General features: G+C 35.3%; 2 protein-coding genes across 2 annotated transcripts in view; one reads left to right on the forward strand and one right to left on the reverse strand.

Annotated features, from left to right (window-relative positions):
- Window positions 1-11,818: 11,818 nt before the first annotated feature.
- On the reverse strand, window positions 11,819-13,684 carry FANCF (FA complementation group F). Its single transcript, XM_061203151.1, has one exon. It carries the CDS (start codon window positions 13,666-13,668, stop codon window positions 12,592-12,594), a length of 1,077 nt encoding a protein of 358 aa, XP_061059134.1. The 5' UTR covers window positions 13,669-13,684; the 3' UTR covers window positions 11,819-12,591.
- Window positions 13,685-13,814: 130 nt separating this feature from the next.
- Window positions 13,815-20,337, forward strand: part of GAS2 (growth arrest specific 2) — a 159,521-nt gene continuing 152,998 nt past the window's right edge. Inside the window, exon 1 of the mRNA XM_061203152.1 lies at window positions 13,815-13,832. The gene's annotated coding sequence lies outside the window, so the exon portion shown is untranslated. The remainder of the gene's footprint in view (window positions 13,833-20,337) is intronic.

Genomic DNA, 20,337 nt, shown 5'->3' on the forward strand with positions numbered 1-20,337 from the left:
CAGATGAAGGAAAATTAGGAGAATGTGACACCAGTAAACCTATTCTAAAAGAATTACTAAAAGTTCTTGAATATTCATGGTCTTAATTGTTTTACTAAAGAAAGATATAGTTATTATTCTCATCCAAATTCTGCAAATAAGAACACGAAAGCTTAGAGCTATGAAAGAATTTATTCAAGGTTGTCCAGAGATAGTGTTGTATTATAAAAATTAATCATAAAAGAAAGCCATTTAACAAGGTTTTTTATTTATTTCCCACCTTTGTCTCCTCATTTATACTTTAGTTCCCCCATCATAAAAAAAATCATTGTTTTTTAAACTTCTTTAACTGTTAAATGGAATTATAAATGCCTTTTAATTGTAATATTGTAATAGTAAGTAATATTCCATTCACAGAACTAGACTATAAAATGGGTATAATACCTTTAACAAATTGCAGAAACCATATTCTTCAAATATCCTGCCTTTGCTAGCATCTATAATGACAAACAGTGAAATCATTTTGAATCTACTGGCACCAATTTACTGGTACAGTGCACAAGGTCCAGTGCTTCTAGCTATAATTAGAAAATGGCGCCTGCTCTCCATTAGTTTTGGTTACTATAGTAATTCCATATGCCTGCTGACTAGTGAACTAGATCGTGTATCTTCTGTAAATTGCTCTTGTTAGTCACTTGTAATTTATTTTATGTTTCCAACAGCAATTTCCAACCAGCAGTGTCAGGAACACATGTTTTTGCAATTATTGGAAAAACAAACCAGAGAATGTGTACCTCCCACCTCATCCCACTCTTGGCTATTAATGTTTACATAGATTACTGAATATTTTTGAAGCTCATCAAAGATTGTCAACATGATTTTTTTTTAAATACAAGCTAAGAAAACATACTCCCTTTCTGCCAAGAATATTTATTACAAAATTTTGAGGTCTCTTTATCTCTAGAAAAAACTATAATTTATAATCTGCATTTTTTTCCTATCTGCATTTTAGTAGTCAATTTATTAGTGATAGATTATTTGAAATCTGATCTTAACATTCATTGTGGATTCAAATTCAGTTAACATTTTTAAAGGTACCTAAAGTGTTTGAGATTAGCAAAGAACATTTATCCATTCTTGTCCATGGTGCTTCTCTATTCAGTGAAAGCTAACAGTATGCTATATTCTTATTCCATTTTGGCACATCGTCAATGCTCATAAATACATGCATAGCCTCAAGCAGAATATCTTACCAAATAAGTATTGATAATATGTCAGATGCTTGGTATAATAATGATTATTTCAACAGCTATCCCACAGAGTTTTGAAAAATTAAGGAGGATAAAATATCCAATATCGATCTACACATATATCTCTATACCTCACATATTGCTTTCCAGATGTATTTTTTAAGAAATATGAAATTTGGTTTGTAACAAAAATATATACATTAAATAAATTGGTTTGTATCATTTTAGTGCATTAAATCATAGTCTGACATATTAGTAGCTTACTGAATAAATAAATGAGTAAAATTTTGCAACACAAATATCAAACTGAAAGGATATATATAAAAAGTGAGGAACATTTTTGTAGTGATAAACAAATTTGTCTCTAAAATAAATTTATTTTAAATATTGATGTGTAAAACCCAAATATCAAATATATGCCTGACATTGAGATTATTATAGACTTCATTCAGAATGTGATAATGCTATTTGTATTATATGTATAAATATAAAATATAAACTGATTATTCATATTTTGTATCCCTATGCTTATGCTTCTGAATTACTGCATCTAAAAATTCCTAAGATTTAAGTCCTGGTCATTCATGATTTAAAAGGATAAAACCACAATAAGACTTTAAAACACTGCAAGCTCTTTTGAACTCAAACCTTTACCCCAATATTAAGAGTAATGAAGCTTCAAGAGACAGTTGTATACACATTAATTATTGTAATTATTCAAGCTACTTTCCCTTAGGGCTACCATATTTCTAAGCCAAAAGTGTATTCTTGGTCCACTATGACAATTAGCATCTGATAAATGATGCTACTGCCACACTTCTAATGTAGAGATTGATCATTTCCAATTAATCTCTGAGAGAAATCAATGGTTTCTTCCTAGAGCATTTGCATTAACTAATTTATGTTAATATGAGTACCTTATATCCACAATTTGCTAGGGAAGATGGGCCATTCTATTTATAAACTGGTTACTACTTTAGAGCTTCAGTATACTATTTCAGAGCTCAAAAAAAAATGCATAAAAGAGCTATTACTGGGTAACTTAACCACAGCAACTAAATCTTGACATTGATGAATGTTGATCCAACTCAAATGCAGCAAAGAAGTTTTGGAAGATTTTTCAGTTTGATTGATCGTAGTTTGGAAATGTTACCATGTATTGGGGAACCCACTCTCATTGTTTGGATTTATATTGTACTTCATGTAGCCACTACTAAAATGATTTATGCTTCTTAAAGATATGACCCAAAGGGTGATGCTCTAATCAAATGTTTGTTCCAGTTCTATGCATTCATAAATAGGTACCAACTACATAATATATGCCAGTATACTGTGAGGGCCTTGGACGTTCAAGCAAAACAGCTTTGACCTTACTGAACTTATACTCTAGTAGAAAAGACAAACACACATGAACAACACAACTATATTTAATAGGAAAATGGGTGGTCTGAAGGAAAATAACAGAGTGAAACATATCTAGATAGAGACACTATGGTGAGAGAATGAAATTAAGCTGAGAAATGAAGGACTGGGTGAGAACATTCTTGTCTGAAGGAATAATGTAAGCAAAGTTTCTAAGACAGGAAAAAGATCAGCCTATCTACTCCAAGAACTGAAAGAATTCCTGTACTGCTGGAGTGTATAGAAATTGGCTTAATATAGAAGAGCTTATCACTGAAAACATACAGAAGGTGAAATATGTGGGTATAGATGCTAGTATACGTAGATGTAGTAGTAAAAGTCTGTGTAAGTTCTCTGCCATTGACTTTAAATTTCTCAGAGGACATGACTGAGAGTTGACTACTTGAGCTGTTAGGTGGAGTATGGATTGTAAGAGGTGCAAAAAATCTAGCAGAGAAACCAGCTAATGGCAGAGATGTGATAGATGGGTGAACATACAAATTATCAGCCAAACCAGGGCATTTTAGAGAATGAAAAAGGATACTGTACTTGTATTAATTATGCCAGGACAACAGGCATAACCCAAATCTGTCCTGGGAAAACAAGAATCTATGGTCACCCTATCCTATACTAGGGTAATGAGTACAAATTTAGATAAGGGGAAATGTATTGGTAAATTGGATATGAGGGTTAGGAGAGAGAAAGCATTCAAGAATAACTCCCAGGCTTCTGGCTATTTATGGAGAAATATAGGGGGATAACCAGGCTTTTGGGGGATATGAAGAATTCTGTTTTGCATATATTTGGTTTGAGAGGCTTGTGAAACATTTAAGTGAGGATATTCTTCCTGAAGTTCTGATGAGAGCTCTGGGTTGCAGATGTAAATTGGGCGGTTGAAAGAATACAGGTAGCATTTAAACCTGTGGAAAAGGGATGAGATCACCTGGGATGAGAGCACACACGAAAGAGAAGGCAGACTATTAAACTCTGAGAAATCCTGGGAAAGATTGATTAGGGGAGGAGGAGCCAGAAAATCAGACTGAGAAAAAATAGCTAGAAATGTAAGAGGAAACCAGGATAGAGCAGTGTCACACAAGTTCTGATAATCGAAGTTCAAGCCTAGTTTCAAAAAGAAGAAAGTGGTCAAAATGTCTAATGTTACTGAGAGGTCAAGTAACTTGAGATCAGAAAGGTGTCCTTTGAACATGGGATCATAGGGATGATTTGTGACCTTGACAAGACTTCTTTCAGAGGAGTATTGAGGGCAAAAGTTAGGTCTGTCTGGGTTAAAGGGAAAATGAGGACTTCCACTTTTGGCAAAGCTGTGACTGTATGTTCAGTAGGACCCAACTGCTATAAACATTTAGATTCTCAATAATATATGCTTCTAATGCTTTGTTGAAATTTTAGGAAATAAAGGAAATTTCCAGGCTATCCTTCACCACCAAACATATATCTCTCCAAAAACAAAGAGGTGTGAGTAGTATGCAAATCAGATTTGGAAACTATGCTTTGAGCAAGCCACAAGGTAGGGAAATTGAAGCCAAAACTCTTGCATTAAGCCAGGAACCTTGTCAAAGTGGCCTAGGTTACAGGTGTTCACTATTTCTGACAGGAACTATTGAAAATGCCGTCATGGGGAAAGAATACCCTATTTAGATATCTAAGTTTCCATAGATTAAATCAAATAAATGTGAACTCACAATATATGTACAGAAGTATGTAAAGAAACAAATCACCATGAGTAAGAATCACAGAAACAGTAAACAGTTTTAAATCCCCAGGGACTTCAGGTTTTGAAGTTATTACTACAGAATATAAAATAACAATGTAAAAAAATGGAATCACAAAAAATAAACATATAATATGAGATTATAAAAAATGATCAGGCAGACTTGAGGGGGAAAAAAAACAAATAAAACTTTTAGGAAAAAAATATTGTTGAAATTAAAAACCTAATGGATTGCTTAAACATCAGATAGATAAGAGTGAATTAACAAGAATATACCAATACATTTACTAAGGATATAGGCAAAGTTGATTTGACAACTACACCTCAAAATAGTGATTTGGATAAGAGAGTAGGGTAGAGAGAAATGTATTTCTATCCCATATAATAAGACAAATGAGGCAAGTGGGCTCTGTTCTGCCATCCTGAACATGTGGCCACATCTTTGTGTCTGCAACAGTTGTTCCAATCTTTCTCAGCAGTGTGATTCAAGGTAGCTCTTCAGCACCACAATGACTTTCCAGCCAATTTCAAGTGGCAAACAGAGCATTAAGGGAAAATGATTTCATATGTCAGGAGTGTGAACCCTCAGTTGTGCATATCAATTCTGCTTATTCACAAATGGTCAAAATCTAGTGTTATGGCCACATGTAAATAACTGCAAGAGAGACGGGAAAATTTACTCTCTAGCGGGGTGGCCACTTCTAGCTGAAATTTGGGGCTGAGATATTATTACTAAAATGAAGATAGGGAAATATATCCTAGGAGGTAACAGCAGTTTCCACACCAGCATAGAGTGGTAAGGAGATAAAAACTATGAAAGAGAGGTTGTAGGATATAAGGGTAGTATGAGAGGATCTAATATAGGCCTGATCAGAGTCACAGGAGAAATTAGAAAAAGTGGAGGAAAGGAAACATTAGAAAAAAACTGGACAGAGAAAAACACAAATCCACAGATAAATGAAATACAGCACATAACAAGCAAGAAAAAAAGAGAAATTCACAATTAGATATGTTATAGTGACTGCAGATACTGAAGCAAGGACTATCTCAAAAGAAACCAGAAAGAGATCACTTAGAAAAAACCCTGAGAAGACTGACAACAGCTTTCTGAATATCAACAATGGAAAACAGAAAAGAGTGAATTGCTATCTTTAACATGTTAACCTAGAATCCTGTACACAGCAAAATTATCTTCTAAGAACATTGACAAAATAAAAATATTTTTAGATAAAAACTAAGAGACCATTTAGAGACCTTCTTCAGGGGAACTTCTAAAAAAAATAAACTGATCCTTGGGGAAATGTCTGAAGAGCAATGGGAAACAAAAATTTTAAACATGTAGGTAAGTCAAAACACACTTGTCTGTATAAAATATTAATTAAAGTGTTCTAATTTCTTGGAAATTTTCTTGTAAAGAACAAAACTAAAAATGAATAAATTAATAACTTGTGAGTTGGGAGATGAGATCAGGGTTAAAGGTTTCTAAGGCCCACTGTATTGTTAGGAAGGGAGACAAAGATTTCAAACTAATTTTAGATATTTTTAAGTTAAATGTGGTAAAAGTTTCAAGAGTAAAAGCTTAGGTATAGAATATAGCATCTCATTTAGCAGAGGGAGAAATGGAATAGGAAGACAAAAAAAAAAAAAATCCAGGAAATTAAAAAGAGCTGAGAAAGAAAATGAAGCAGAAAAGTCAAGACAAATATCAATAGAAAGCACAAAGTAGGGTAGCAGAAAAAAGTCCAGTCATATTAATAATGATAATAATAATAGAAAAAAAGATTTTAAAGCAGAAAGTGTCATTACAAAATAAAAAGTTCAATTCATTAAGATGATATAACAATTCTGAATTTGCCTGCATATCATAAAATCGCTCAAAATATATAAATTGATAAAGTTTCTTGAACCAAGATCATAGTGGGGAATTTTTTTAAACTGAAGTATAGTTGATTCACAATGTATTAGTTTCTGGTGTTCAGCAAAGTGATTCAGTTATACATATACATATTCTTTTTCATATTCTTTTCCATTATGGTTTATTATAGGATATGGAATATAGTTCCCTGTGCTATATGATAGGGGACCTTGTTGTTTATACATTCTAGTCTCAAACATACCAATCCAACCCTCCCCCACCCCACAACCACAAGTCTCTTCTCTGTGTCTATGAGTCTGCTTCTGTTTCATAGATATGTTCATGTCGTATTTTAGATTCCACATATAAGTGATATCATATGGTATTTGTCTTTCTCTTTCTGACTTACTTCACTTAGTATGATAATCTCTAGGTCCACCCATGTAGTTGCAAATGGCATTATTTCTTTTTTTTTTTTTATAGCTGAGTAATATTCCATCTCATCTTCTTTATTCATTCATCTGTTGATGAACATTTAGGTTGTTTCCATGTCTTTGCTATTGTAAATAGTGCTGCTATGAGCATAGGGGTGCATACATCTTTTCAAATTATAGTTTTGTCTGGATATATGCCCAGGACTGGGATTGCTGGATCATATGGCAACTCTGTTTTTAGTTTTTTGAGGAACCTCCATAGTGTTATCCACAGTGGCTGCACCAGTTTACATTCCCACCAGCAGTGTAGGAGGGTTCCCTTTTCTCCACACCATCCCCAGCATTTATTTGTAGCCTTTTTAATGTTGGCCATTCTGACCAGTGTGAAGTGGGACCTCACTGTAGTTTTTTTTTTTTTTTAATACATTTATTTATTTATTTATTTATTTATTTATTTATTTATTTATTTATTTATTTATTTATTTATTTATTTATTTATTTATTTATTTATTTATTTATTTATTTATTTTTGGCGTGTTGGGTCTTCGTTTCTGTGCGAGGGCTTTCTCCAGTTGCAGCGAGTGGGTGCCACTCTTCATCACGGTGCGCGGGCCTCTCACTGTCGCGGCCTCTCCCGTTGCGGAGCACAGGCTCCAGACGCGCAGGCTCAGTAGTTGTGTCTCACGGGCTTAGTTGCTCCGCGGCATGTGGGATCTTCCCAGACCAGGGCTCGAACCCGTGTCCCCTGCATTGGCAGGCAGATTCTTAACCACTGCGCCACCAGGGAAGCCCCTCACTGTAGTTTTGATTTGCATTTCTTTAATAATGTTGAGTATCTTTTCATGTACCTATTGGCCATCTGTATGTCTTCTTTGGAGAAATGCCTATTTAGGTCTTCTGCCCATTTTTTGATTTGGTTTTTTGTTATTGAGTTTTATGAGCTATTTGTATAATTTGGAAATTAAGCCCTTGTCAGTCACATAGTTTGCAAATATTTTCTCCCAGTCCGTAGGTTGTCTTTTCATTTTGTTTATGGTTTCCTTCGACGTGCAAAAGCTTGTAAGTTTGATTAGGTCTCATTTGCTGATTTTTGCTTTTGTTTCTATTGCCTTGGGAGACTGACCTAAGAAAACACTGGTATAATTTATGTCAGAGAATGTCTTACCTATGTTCTCTTCTAGGAGTTTTATGGTGTCATGTCTTATATGTAAGTCTTTAAGTCACTTTGAGTTTATTTTTATGTATGGTGTGAAGGTGTGTTCTACTTTCATTGATTTACATGCAGCTGTCCAACTTTCCCAACATAGTGGGGAATTTCAGCACTGCTCCCTCACTTATTTGATAGGACAAACAGAAAAAGAGTAGTAAATATGCAGAATAAATTTTTAAAAAGTTTACAAAGTTAATTTAAAATATATATGTAGAACTGAGTGTCCCCAAATTAGAGAAAACACATTCTTTTCAAGTACATGCAGCACATTTATAAAAACTGACCACTTATTTGGACAATAAACCAAGTATCAATAAGTATCAAAGATTCAGTATCATATAAACTACATTTTCTGACAAAAATAAATTAATTTGGAAAAGAAGAACAAAAAGATAATTTTAAGAAGATTTATTCATTGAGGAATTTAAAAAACAATTTTAAGTAATCCATAGATTACAGAAGAAATCATTGTGGAAACTAAGCTATAAATACTTAGAACTGAATGATAATGAAAATGTTAAATATCAAAAGAGACTTGCAGTGAAAGCAAAATTTAAAGGGCAATTTAAATATATTAAAAAAAGTTACAAATGAGCTAAATTACTTTGCTTAAGAACTGAGGAAGGAACATCAGAATAAAAGCAAAGAAGAAAATAGATAAAATAAGAACATAAATTTTTGAAATAGAAAAAGTGATATAATAAACTTAATTCACTGGGAAAAATTATGTAATAGATAACACTTGGGAAGACAAATCAAGAAAAGCTAAGACAAAGAGAAAAAAAAGGAATAAAAATGAAACAGAATTATAGGTGTGTTAGTGATAAAAAGGTAGGAAAACACTAGTGATAAAAAACGTAAGAAACAACTTTGTTCCAATAGCCATAAAGAAATTGAAATTGTAGTTAAGTCAATTCAATTAAAAAAAAAATCAGGCTCGGATTGTATTACAGAATAATTGTATAAGACTCCCAAGGAATTGTTCATTCCAATTTTATAAAACTCTCACAGACAATAAGAAAAAGAGTAGTCCCTAATTCATTCTATATGGCCAGTAAAATACTGAATTCAAACAAAAGTATATAAGAATAAAAAATTACAGGTCAATCTCACTCATGAACTCAGAATCAAAAATCTAAATAAAATATAAGCTGAATTGAACAGAATATTAAAAAGTTAATACATTTGACTGAGCATCTCTGAAACAAAACGACAAATTATCATTAGAAAAGTTAACATAATAAAAGAAAAAGAGGGAATTCCCTGGTTGTCCAGTGGTTAGGACTTGGCGCTTTCACTACCACGGGCCTGGATTCTATCCCTGGTCAGGGAACTAAGATCCTGCAAGCCATGTGTGTGGGCAAAAAAATAATAAAAAAATCAAAAGAAAAGAAAAAAGACCTCAACATTTTCATCTCATTAAACATAGGAAAAGCATTTAACTAGCATTTGTTGAGGACTTACTTTCTAATAAGTACATATTTTCCTTTATTTTTAAAGACTAAACATAAAAATATTTGATAACTTGATAAAATCTAGAGATGTTATATACATTAATTACAGCTATAGAAATAGCAGACACGTGACCAAAAGATGGATAGGAATACACAAAAATGAAAATAGTGCCAATGCGAAAGGGTATTCCTTTAATATTGTTACTGTATTATTTATCCAATAAAAGTGTATTAAAATATTAAACTCCTCATTTTATTTTAAATTTATTTTAATGGTCAAATCTTAATGATGAGTCTCAGTTCTTATTACACCTTCAGGTATGGTTGCTTTTCATAAATACTAATTCATTGTGTGAATCATATTTTACATTTATTTATATGTTTATCAATTTAAAGAAGAGAAAATAGATGAATCGGCCTGTTTATAATTTCTGACATCATTTTCATATGCATTATCATTTTATCTTTTAATTATGCTAAGCAGTTCAAATGGGTGGAATTTTTCTGTTTTATAGATAAATGAACTCTGATTCCTACAGTGAAATAACTAGGTAAAGGTTATAGTAGTAGATAATAACCCAAATTTAAACCATATTTGATAAATATAATTTCTCCCATGTGCCAGTCCCTGTTAGAGTATACATTGATGATACAGACATTTAAAATTTTTTAATACAGTACTGGTTTTCAAATCAGTAATCTACCTCCCTAGAAAAGATTTGTGGAGTGAATGTAAGTTAGAAAAGATCCATATCCTTGGTGACCTTACCACTCAAGAGTCATATAAATACTGGACAAATCACTACCTGTAGTCACAACTCCTTAATAAAACTTGAAGTTCACAGCACATTATCCTGTCTTACAGTTATATTAAGAGGTTCTGCTAAGATGATTTAATTGCAGAACTTTGTATACTGTATGACACCATACAAATGCATAGCCTTATTTATGTACTCAAAGCCAAATCTTACACATTTTCCATTAGAATCAGAACCTTAATAAGCAGCCAGCACATGGACAACAGCATTTAGATTTAAAACATTCTAATATACTCAATAAAAATACAATCAGCCCAAGGGAAGTTTTCAGAAAGCATTGAGATATTTGTCCTCAACTAATACTAACAAAAAACAACAGACACATGCAGTCATTTTATCTGCTGGCTCATAAGAATCTTGAATTTATTTATTCAATTTCCCATTTCTTCCTCTCATTTTTTCTCTTCCTATAGATTCAGAGTGATAGTAAGATTTCTATATTCAATAACACCTTTTCAAGTCTTTAACTTTCTTTAAAACAAGATAAAGAATACAGATTAAGAGGAATTCCCTGCTGGTCCAGTGGTTAGGCCTCAGGACTTTCACTGCTGGGCCCAGGTTCGATCCCTCCTCTGGGAATTAAGATCCCGCAAGCCACGTGGCATGGTCAAAAAAAAAAAAAAAATTTACTGTTGTTAAGAATACAGATTAAGGTTCTAATCCTGGCTTCATTTATTCAAACATTTGGAGTACCTACCGTATGCCAGGCACTGTGCTAGGCTCTGGGGGGAAAAAATAACAGATTGGCTTCTGCTCTCATGTTGCTTATTTTCTGTGTGCCCTTGGGCATTGTAGTTAATCTTCTTTAGCTTGTATCTTGATTTATAACAATACAGTCTTGATGTGAAGATTAAATATGGTTATCTATGCAATGAACATAGCATGGAGCCTAAAATAAGATATGGTAAGTATAAAAATAGATTTAAAAATTTTTTTTACTAAAGTCTATAACAATTTTTATCATTTTATCTTAAATAAGAGTATGCAATATTGCAGCAGAAATAGGGAAATAAGTTTACAAACTGTCATTCTTTAAAACTAAAGCTTAGGGTTATGGGACTTAGGTTTATGGGTCAATATTATGACTTGTGTGGGGAGAACTCTTCATTGGGTTATGCTTCTTGAAAAAAGACTTTTAGGTAACTAACAGAAGGAATTGCCTTTCTTCCTGCATTAATGGCAGGAATAAATTAAATCTAAAAGATGGTCTACATGGATTAGAGCTAGAAAAAGGAATCAAACCACAGGAAATACAAACTTGCTTGTGTTAACCCAGGATCATCTGGAAAAGTGTACTTGCTAGCGGAACAGTAGTTTACTCCAGGTTTCACTATAGAATAAAAAATTCTACAAGATTATACAACTCCTTTTGCTCTAATTCCATTTCTGGAATTAGAAGAATCTTGCAACCAACTAACTTGGTTATGGAAAAAAAATCTTGATGAACAGAAAGTTATATTCCCCCTAATAAAAATGAATAAATCATTCTTAAGTTTGGTGATTGACAATCACTCTGCTGGTAGTGGAGCATCTGGGTAAACTCACAAAATTAGGTTCCTACACACACTAAACAAATATTCTAAACTGTCCCCATAGGGCAGCTAACAAGGACAAAGTAGGAGAATTTAACTATTTTAGTCTCAACACTTCATTCAACATGAGGCAACTGTTAACACCAAGGTTGTGATTTATTAACCTAATCAATGGCAGAAGCAGCACTGATTCAGAAGTTTGTTTTCTTTTACCATCAAATGCTAAATATCCAAAGGCATATATTTGTATTTACCATGCTGTAAAATTTTTTTCTTAAGTCAATGCTTTAAATTACTGTATGATCTTTCAATGTGCAGAAATGAGAAAATTTCTGAATAACACAATTTTAATACATGTTGACGCTGGTTAATTGGTTAGAACGTTAGGTTAACAAGGCCAAAGTCCAGGGTTTCAAGTCCAACTAGGCCAGTTGGCTTTCCAAACCATTTCTGACAGCACATGTTGTTGGTTAAAGAAATCACTTCTGGGGATTTAAAAAAAAACCAAGAAAAACCTGCAAAAGTAAGGCATTAATAATATAAAAAAAGGTGTCTTGTCACTTTAAAGCTGCATTTTCTTTGACAAGCATGTATCTTTTCAACATTATTAGAAATGCGCCTTCTAGAATGCAAACTATTGTTAACTCCATGGCTTTAGGTAGGATACTTCCAATGTTACCTCCTCTATCCAGAAAATCCATGGCACTACAAGCCAGTTACTTTACATATCTGTAATTAAGTTACAATGACACCTATTATATATTAGGACCTACAATAATATTTTGGACACATGAAAGTACAGGACATTTGGTGAGAACACTGGGATTTTAATTTTGTAAACCGTATATTCGAGTGCTGAGTTACAGAATGTTGCCCATAGAGAACTGGGGCCTGGGCTGAGAACTTGTCTCTGCCCAAATGCAATATCACGCACTACTCCCAAGAGACAGCAACAGGTCTGTCCAGATGCTAAGACCAGGGACTTCGAAATCTCCATCTTGAGCCTTACAGGACTTCAGGGCAGTAAAAACTTCATCTTTCAGAGGTGGAGGGGCCTGACAGAGGCTTTGAAACCTGCTCAGCAACTCCTCCCAGGGCACATCCTGGGACTCAGTTCCAAGCCAAAGGCCTTTCTGAAGGTTGTAGTGCAGCTGTCGACCCCAGTCTGTTAGCAGGCCCAGATAGGCCCGGGAGAGCTCTGGATGGCGCCCCGCCACCGAAGTTAAAAGCCCGGCAGGGAGGCTGCGGCAAAAAGCAACCATGACATCCGATTTCCCCAGAAGCCAGCGAAGCAGCTCTTGACCCTCCTCTCCCGGAGTTTTGGGGCTGCCTAGTTCCAATTCCTCTTCTTGGGGCCGGGGAGACGACGGCGGCAGCAACAGCGCGGCCGCTACCACCTTCAGGAAGTTGTTCTGGGGCGAGCGCTCCCACAGGCTGCTGAGAAGCCTACCAGGGCCCCCTGCCTCGGCCTCCCCCACCTCCTGCAGACGCCTCAGCAGCAGCTCCGCCTGGGTCTTCATCAGTGAGTCCTGAAGGACCGGGTTCTCTCCATAGGCGCTGAAGCGCAGCATGTGAATAGCGGCCCGGCGGCGGGCGAGGCGGGCCAGGCTGCCTTGGAGCGACTCCTCCTCTGCGTCCGAGACGCCAGGGCCGGGAAAGAGCTGCTGCAGCAGGTAGTGAAAGGAGGCATCCCCAAGGGCCGGGTTCGCCAGCAGTCGCAGGGACAGCAGCTGGTCGCAGTGCCCCAAGGCCTGGAAGTTCGCCAACCCCGGGGCTGGAGCAGGCCCAGAGTCGCCCGGCTGCTTCCACTGGTTTTGCAGTCGCCGCTCCAGAGCCTTGCTAATGCGGGCATGGCGGCCAAAGCGCTTGTGGATGTGGCGCAGGTAGCGAGCCCACTGTAGGGCCCTGCGCACGGTCGCGGGGTCCCAGGTGCTGACGTGGGTCGTGCAGGAGACAGCCAGAACCTCAGAGAAGCGCTCCAGGTGCTGCAAGAGCTGTTCCATGGAGCGCGCTAGGACCTTACTTCCGCCTTCACCTTGGAGACGGCTACTCTCTGCGTGCTTGATTGGCGTGTTGGTGAAACGATACGCCTCTCTGCAATGCTATTGGGTAAAATCCCTGTCAATCTGACAGAGGCTTTAATCCGGGTACCTGCACTCCGAGAAATGTAAGCCCCCGGAAAGTGCTCTTGGTTTTACTTTTGCTGTAGATATTGAGAAGGCTCGTATGGGAGGGAGAATAAAGGGAGGGCTAGGATTAGAGAATTCCCGGAGCCACGTGGGAGATGCTGTTAGTTACGGAGGTCTCCGTTCTTCCTTTCGCTTTATAAATATCTCTAGTAGAAGTTTCCTGAGTTTTGCGTGAGTGAATCTGTGTTAAGGTTTATCATAATTGGAGAAAGCCAGACACGGGCTGTTACATATAAGAAAATGTAATTAAATAAAAATTTTGGTTCAATTCAGTTTAGTAGAAAGGTACTGACCTCCAATTAATTAATACCGGACACTATGCTAAATTCTGGGCCTTGACCTTGTCCTTTCATTATTAGAACTTGAATCCTTTAAGTGAAACTTAAAGATTAATACTTTATTAAAATAGTAAAGGAACTTAAATTTTATTTCAAAGTTTCACTATTGTTTTTGTTTTGTTTTTGTAATTCTCAAGGCAGAATAACTTTATTGACTCCTATTTCACACAAACAACTAATTGAACTAAGTGGCATTTAACAGCATATAACAAAAACAAATGCTTGTCTAAAGATTGTGGGAAGGGGGAGAGGGAAGAAGAATCCACTTCTGGAATATCATCTGGATTATTCACTCTTTTATGTGTTCTACAAATGTTTATCTGCCAACCTGTAGGGGTTTCATTCAGAAACCTACAACAATTTCTAATCTACTGAAGTTGATAACACAGTAATTCATTTGAGCTGAGTTTGTTTCCAGTAAAGACACCAAGCAAAAGTATTCTAATAAGTAGTCGGAAATGGTGTTTTGTTTTGTTTTGCTTTAACAAAAAGGAGAAGAGAAACAAATTTAACAGAGGGAGAGTCATTTTTCATTTACTAACTTTTAAAAAAAAATGAATAAAGCAGTGGTGTTCATGCTGTTAATTCAGTTTTAGGATCTGATATTTATCACTTAGCCTAAACTCTCAGTTGGTCTGTAGCAGTTACTTGATTTTATCTTTGTCTTGGATACTAGAAACATTGAGCCAAATGTGCAGTCTACTTTTAGCAAATGCACAGGCTTCACCAATTTATTCTTAAATTGAGCACTTATTATGTCACATAGTGTAAGATACTAGGGATTTATTTGTAAATAAATATATGTCGTCCTTGCCCTGGTGGAGTTCATTTCCTAGCATTTAAGAGCAAAATTAAACAGATAACCTCAAATGTGATAGGAGGCTATAACGAAGGTGGATCTCCAAGACTTAGGTGATGGGGAAGGCCTCCCTCTGTAAGGAACTGACTTTCTCCTGATAGCCCAAAGATGAGTGTTGAAAAAAGTTTTCAAGGTCAAGGGAACAGTTAATTTACAGGTACCTGAGTTGAGAGAGCCCAATCCATTCAAGGAGGTGAAAAAAGTCCGAAAAAACTGCCTTTAGCTCGGGATGGGAGTGAGACCTTATGGCAGGAATTGTGCAGATTAGCTTCAGATCTTTCCACTTATTTAAAATCTTATCTAAAATCCCTGCTTGGGCATTATAATATGTAAATTTATGCATATTTCACATTCGCTTATTTTCATTAAATGAACACAATGTCTGTGAAATTTTCTACTTTAGAAGAAAGAAAAGCCTAGGGTTTGGAGCTTCTCCTCAATGTTCCGTTTAATCAACAAAATTCAATGATCATTTATTAAGCTTCTACTACATGTAAAGTATTAGAGATTGAAAAAATGATTATGACAAGGTTCTTCACTTCAAGAAACCTACATTCTTGAGGCAGGGGTGGAAGGGGCACAAAAACACTGAACTATAATGCAATTCAGATTTTATGTGTTTAAAAAATTCTAAGAATGATGCTATGAGAGACCAGATATAAATTGACAGGAGAGTTCAAGGAAGGCTTTACAAAGGACTGATACTTCGTGTAGGCCTTAAACTATCAAGAAATACAGGAAAATACAAGTGAGAAAAATAACATAAGGTAAAACATATAAGGATGTTAACCTGTATAGTGTGTGCTACAAATACTAGTACGAATCTCCCATATCTTCATTATGATTCCTAAATTTCTGGGATACAGTAAATTAGGACAGAGACTGGAAGGCCAAATTTCGGGAGATTTCATTAAAATATGATATCAATCAAACCATGAGAGTTAAGCATCATAAACAACTAAGCATCAGAAAAAGAGACATTCACAAAAAGTTTACCTCATAGGGTTCTGCTGAGGATTAAATGAAATAATAAATGTGAAATGCCATCCTTGGTATTTTGGCTGTCTTTTAATATTCATTCTATTATTACCCCCACCCTCTTTGCATAATAAAGATGCAATTTGGAGTACTGACTCCAGCTCAGCTCAAGGGTTAGGCCAATTTGAGCCAATCATATTAATCCACCCCTCTCTTAATTCAGTAATTAATTTAGGAACCCAGTCTTAAGCCTATCGATGTATAGCATTTTCTTTTTTTTTTTTTTCAGAGACAATATAGAACTTTTATTGTTCAGAAACATTGAGAAGTAGTTGCCAGTGACATAATAAAACATGATGCTGAATACTGTGTTTATTATAAATATGAAAATTTTCCTACATAGCTTAATATAACCATCAATGTCAGGAAATTAACATCAATGTATTATTATCATTTAATCATCAGACCCCGTGCAAAGTTATCCAGTTGTCTCAATAATGTTTTTGTTTTTATTAAAGTATACTTGATTTACAATATTATATTAGTTTTACCATAGTGATTCAGTATTATTATAGTTTATACTTCATTAAAAATTATTACAAGATAATGACTAAAATTCCCTGTGCTATACAATATATCTTTCTTGCTTATTTATTTTATTTTATTTTTTTGTCTTTTATTTTTTAATTATTTTTTTGAATTTTTGAATTTTATTTTATTTTTTTATATGGCAGGTTCTTATTAGTTATCCCTTTTATACATATTAGTGTATATATGTCAATCCCAATCTCCCAATTCTTCCCACCAACCCCCCCCCCGCCACCGCTTTCCCCCCTTGGTGTCCATACGTTTGTTCTCTACATCTGTGTCTCAATTTCTGCTGTGCAAACCAGTTCATCTGTACCATTTTTCTAGGTTCCACATATATGCGTTAATATACGATATTTGTTTTGCTCTTTCTGACTTACTTCACTCTGTATGACAGTCTCTAGATCCATCCACGTCTCTACAAATGACTCAATTTCATTCCTTTTTATGGCTGAGTAATATTCCATTGTATATATGTACCACATCTGCTTTATCCATTTGTCTGTTGATGGGCATTTAGGTTGCTTCCATGACCTGGCTATTGTAAATAGTGCTGCAATGAACATTGGGGTGCATGTGTCTTTTTGAATTATGGTTTTCTCTGGGTATATGCCCAGTAGTGGGATTGCTGGGTCATATGGTAGTTCGATTTTTAGTTTTTTAAGGAACCTCCATACTGTTCTCCATAGTGGCTGTATCAGTTTACATTCCCACCAACAGTGCAAGAGGGTTCCCTTTTCTCCACACCCTCTCCAGCATTTGTTATTTGTAGATTTTCTGATGATGCCCATTCTAACTGGTGTGAGGTGACACCTCATTGTAGTTTTAATTTGCATTTCTCTAATAATTAGTGATGTTGAGCAGCTTTTTATGTGCTTCTTGGCCATCTGTATGTGTTCTTTGGAGAAATGTCTATTTAGGTCTTCTGCCCATTTTTGGATTGGGTTATTTGTTTTTTTAATATTGAGCTGCATGAGCCGTTTATATATTTTGGAGATTAATCCTTTGTCCATTGATTCATTTGCAAATATTTTCTCCCATTCTGACGGTTGTCTTTTTGTCTTGTTTGTAGTTTCCTTTGCTTTGCAAAAGCTTTGAAGTTTCATTAGGTCCCATTTGTTTATTTTTGTTTTTATTTCCATTACTCTAGGAGGTGGATCAAAAAATATCTTGCTGTGATTTATGTCAAAGAGTATTCTTCCTATGTCTTCCTCTAAGAGTTTTATAGTGTCTGGTCTTACATTTAGGTCTCTAATCCATTTTGAATTTATTTTTGTGTATGGTGTTAGGGAGTGTTCTAATTTCATTCTTTTACATGCAGGTGTCCAGTTTTCCCAGCACCACTTACTGAAGAGACTGTCTTTTCTCCATTGTATATCCCTGCCTCCTTTGTCAAGATTAGTTGACCATAGGTGCGTGGGTTTATCTGTGGGCTTTCTATCCTGTTCCACTGATCTATGTTTCTGTCTTTGTGCCAGTACCATATTGTCTTGATTACTGTAACTTTGTAGTATAGTCTGAAGTCAGGGAGTCTGATTCCTGCAGCTCCATTTTTTTCCCTCAAGACTGTTTTGGCTATTCAGGGTCTTTTGTGTCTCCATTCAAATTTTAAGATTTTTTGGTCTAGTTCTGTAAAAATTGCCATTGGTAATTTGATAGGGATTGCACTGAATCTGTAGATCACTTTGGGTAGTATAGTCATTTTCACAATATTGATTCTTCCAATCCAAGAGCATGGCATATCTCTCCATCTGTTGGTATCATCTTTAATTTCTTTCGTCAGTGTCTTATAGTTTTCTGCATACAGGTCTTTTGTCTCCCTAGGTAGGTTTATTCCTAGGTATTTTATTCTTTTTGTTGCAGTGGTAAATGGGAGTGTTTCCTTAATTTCTCTTTCAGATTTTTCATCATTAGTGTATACGAATGCAAGAGATTTTTGTGCATTAATTTTGTATCCTGCAACATTACCAAATTCATTGATTAGCTCTAGTAGTTTTCTGGTGGCATCTTTAGGATTCTCTATGTATAGTATCATGTGATCTGCAGACAGTGACAGTTTTACTTCTTCTTTTCCAATTTGTATTTCTTTTTCTTCTCTGATTGCTGTGGCTAGGACTTCCAAAATTATGTTGAATAATAGTGGTGAGAGTGGACATGCTTGTCTTGTTCCTGATCTTAGAGGAAATGCTTTCAGTTTTTCACCATTGAGAATGTTTGCTGTGGGTTTGTCATATATGGCCTTTATTATGTTGAGGTTGGTTCCCTCTATGCCCACTTTCTGGAGAGTTTTTAACATAAATGGGTGTTGAATTTTGTCAGAAGCATTAGCTGCATCTATTGAGATGATCATATGGTTTTTATTCTTCAATTTGTTAATATGGTGTATCACATTGATTGATTTGCGTATATTGAAGAATCCTTGCATCCCTGGGATAAATCCCATTTGATCATGGTGTATGATCCTTTTAATGTGTTGTTGGATTCTGTTTGCTAGTATTTTGTTGAGGATTTTTGCATCTATATTCTTCAGTGAAATAGGTCTGTAATTTTCTTTTTCTATACTATCTTTGTCTGGTTTTGGTGTCAGGGTAATGGTGGCCTCATAGAATGAGTTTGGGAATGTTCCTTCCTCTGCAGTTTTTTGGAAGAGTTTGAGAAGGATGGGTGTTAGCTCTTCTCTAAATGTTTGATAAAATTCACCTGTGAAGCCATCTGGTCCTAGACTTTTGTTTGTTGGAAGATTTTTATCACAGTTTCATTTTCATTACTTGTGATTGGTGTGTTCATTTTTTCTATTTCTTCCTAGTTCAGTCTTGGAAGGTTATACCTTTCTAAGAATTTGTCCATTTCTTTGGCATAACGTTGCTTGTAGTAGTTAGTCTCTTAGGATGCTTTTTATTTCTGCGGTGTCTGTTGTCACTTCTACTTTTTCATTTCTCATTTTATTGATTTGGGTCCTCTCCCTCTTTTTCTTGATGAGTTTGGCTAATGGTTTATCAATTTTGTTTATCTTCTCAAAGAAACGGCTTTTAGTTTTATTGATCTTTGCTATTGTTTTCTTTGTTTCTATTTCATTTATTTGTGCTCTGATCTTCATGATTTCTTTCCTTCTGCTAACTTTGGGTTTTGTTTGTTCTTCTTTCTCTAGTTCCTTTAGGTGTAAGGTTAGATTGTTTATTTGAGATTTTTCTTGTTTCTTGAGTTAGGATTGTATTGCTATAAACTTCCCGCTTAGAACTGCTTTTGCTGCATTCCATAGGTTTTGGATCATCGTGTTTTCATTGTCATTTGTCTCTAGGTATTTTTTGATTTCCTCTTTGATTTCTTTAGTGGTCGCTTGGTTATTTAGTAACGTATTGTTTAACCTCCATGTGTTTGTGTGTTTTTACATTTTTTTCCCCATAATTGATTTCTAATCTCATGGCGTTGTGGTCAGAAAAGATGCTTGATATGATTTCAATTTTCTTAAATTTACTGAAGCTTGATTTGTGACCCAAGATGTGATGTATCCTGGAGAATGTTCTGTGTGCACTTGAGAAGAACGTGTAATCTGCTGTTTTTGAATGGAATGTCCTATAAATATCAATTAAATATATCTGGTCTGTTGTGTCATTTAAAGTTTGTGTTTCCATATTAATTTTCTGTTTGGATGATCTGTCCATTGGTGTAAGTGAGGTGTTAAAGTCCCCCACTATTACTGTGTCACTGTCTATTTCCTCT

The sequence above is a fragment of the Eubalaena glacialis genome, chromosome 10 (assembly GCF_028564815.1).
Source record: "Eubalaena glacialis isolate mEubGla1 chromosome 10, mEubGla1.1.hap2.+ XY, whole genome shotgun sequence".
Taxonomy (NCBI): Eukaryota; Metazoa; Chordata; class Mammalia; order Artiodactyla; family Balaenidae; genus Eubalaena; species Eubalaena glacialis.

Excerpts from the sequence above, each read along its gene's own strand:
- FANCF (XM_061203151.1), bottom strand. The coding sequence starts at position 13,668 with ATGGAACAGCTCTTGCAGCACCTGGAGCGCTTCTCTGAGGTTCTGGCT.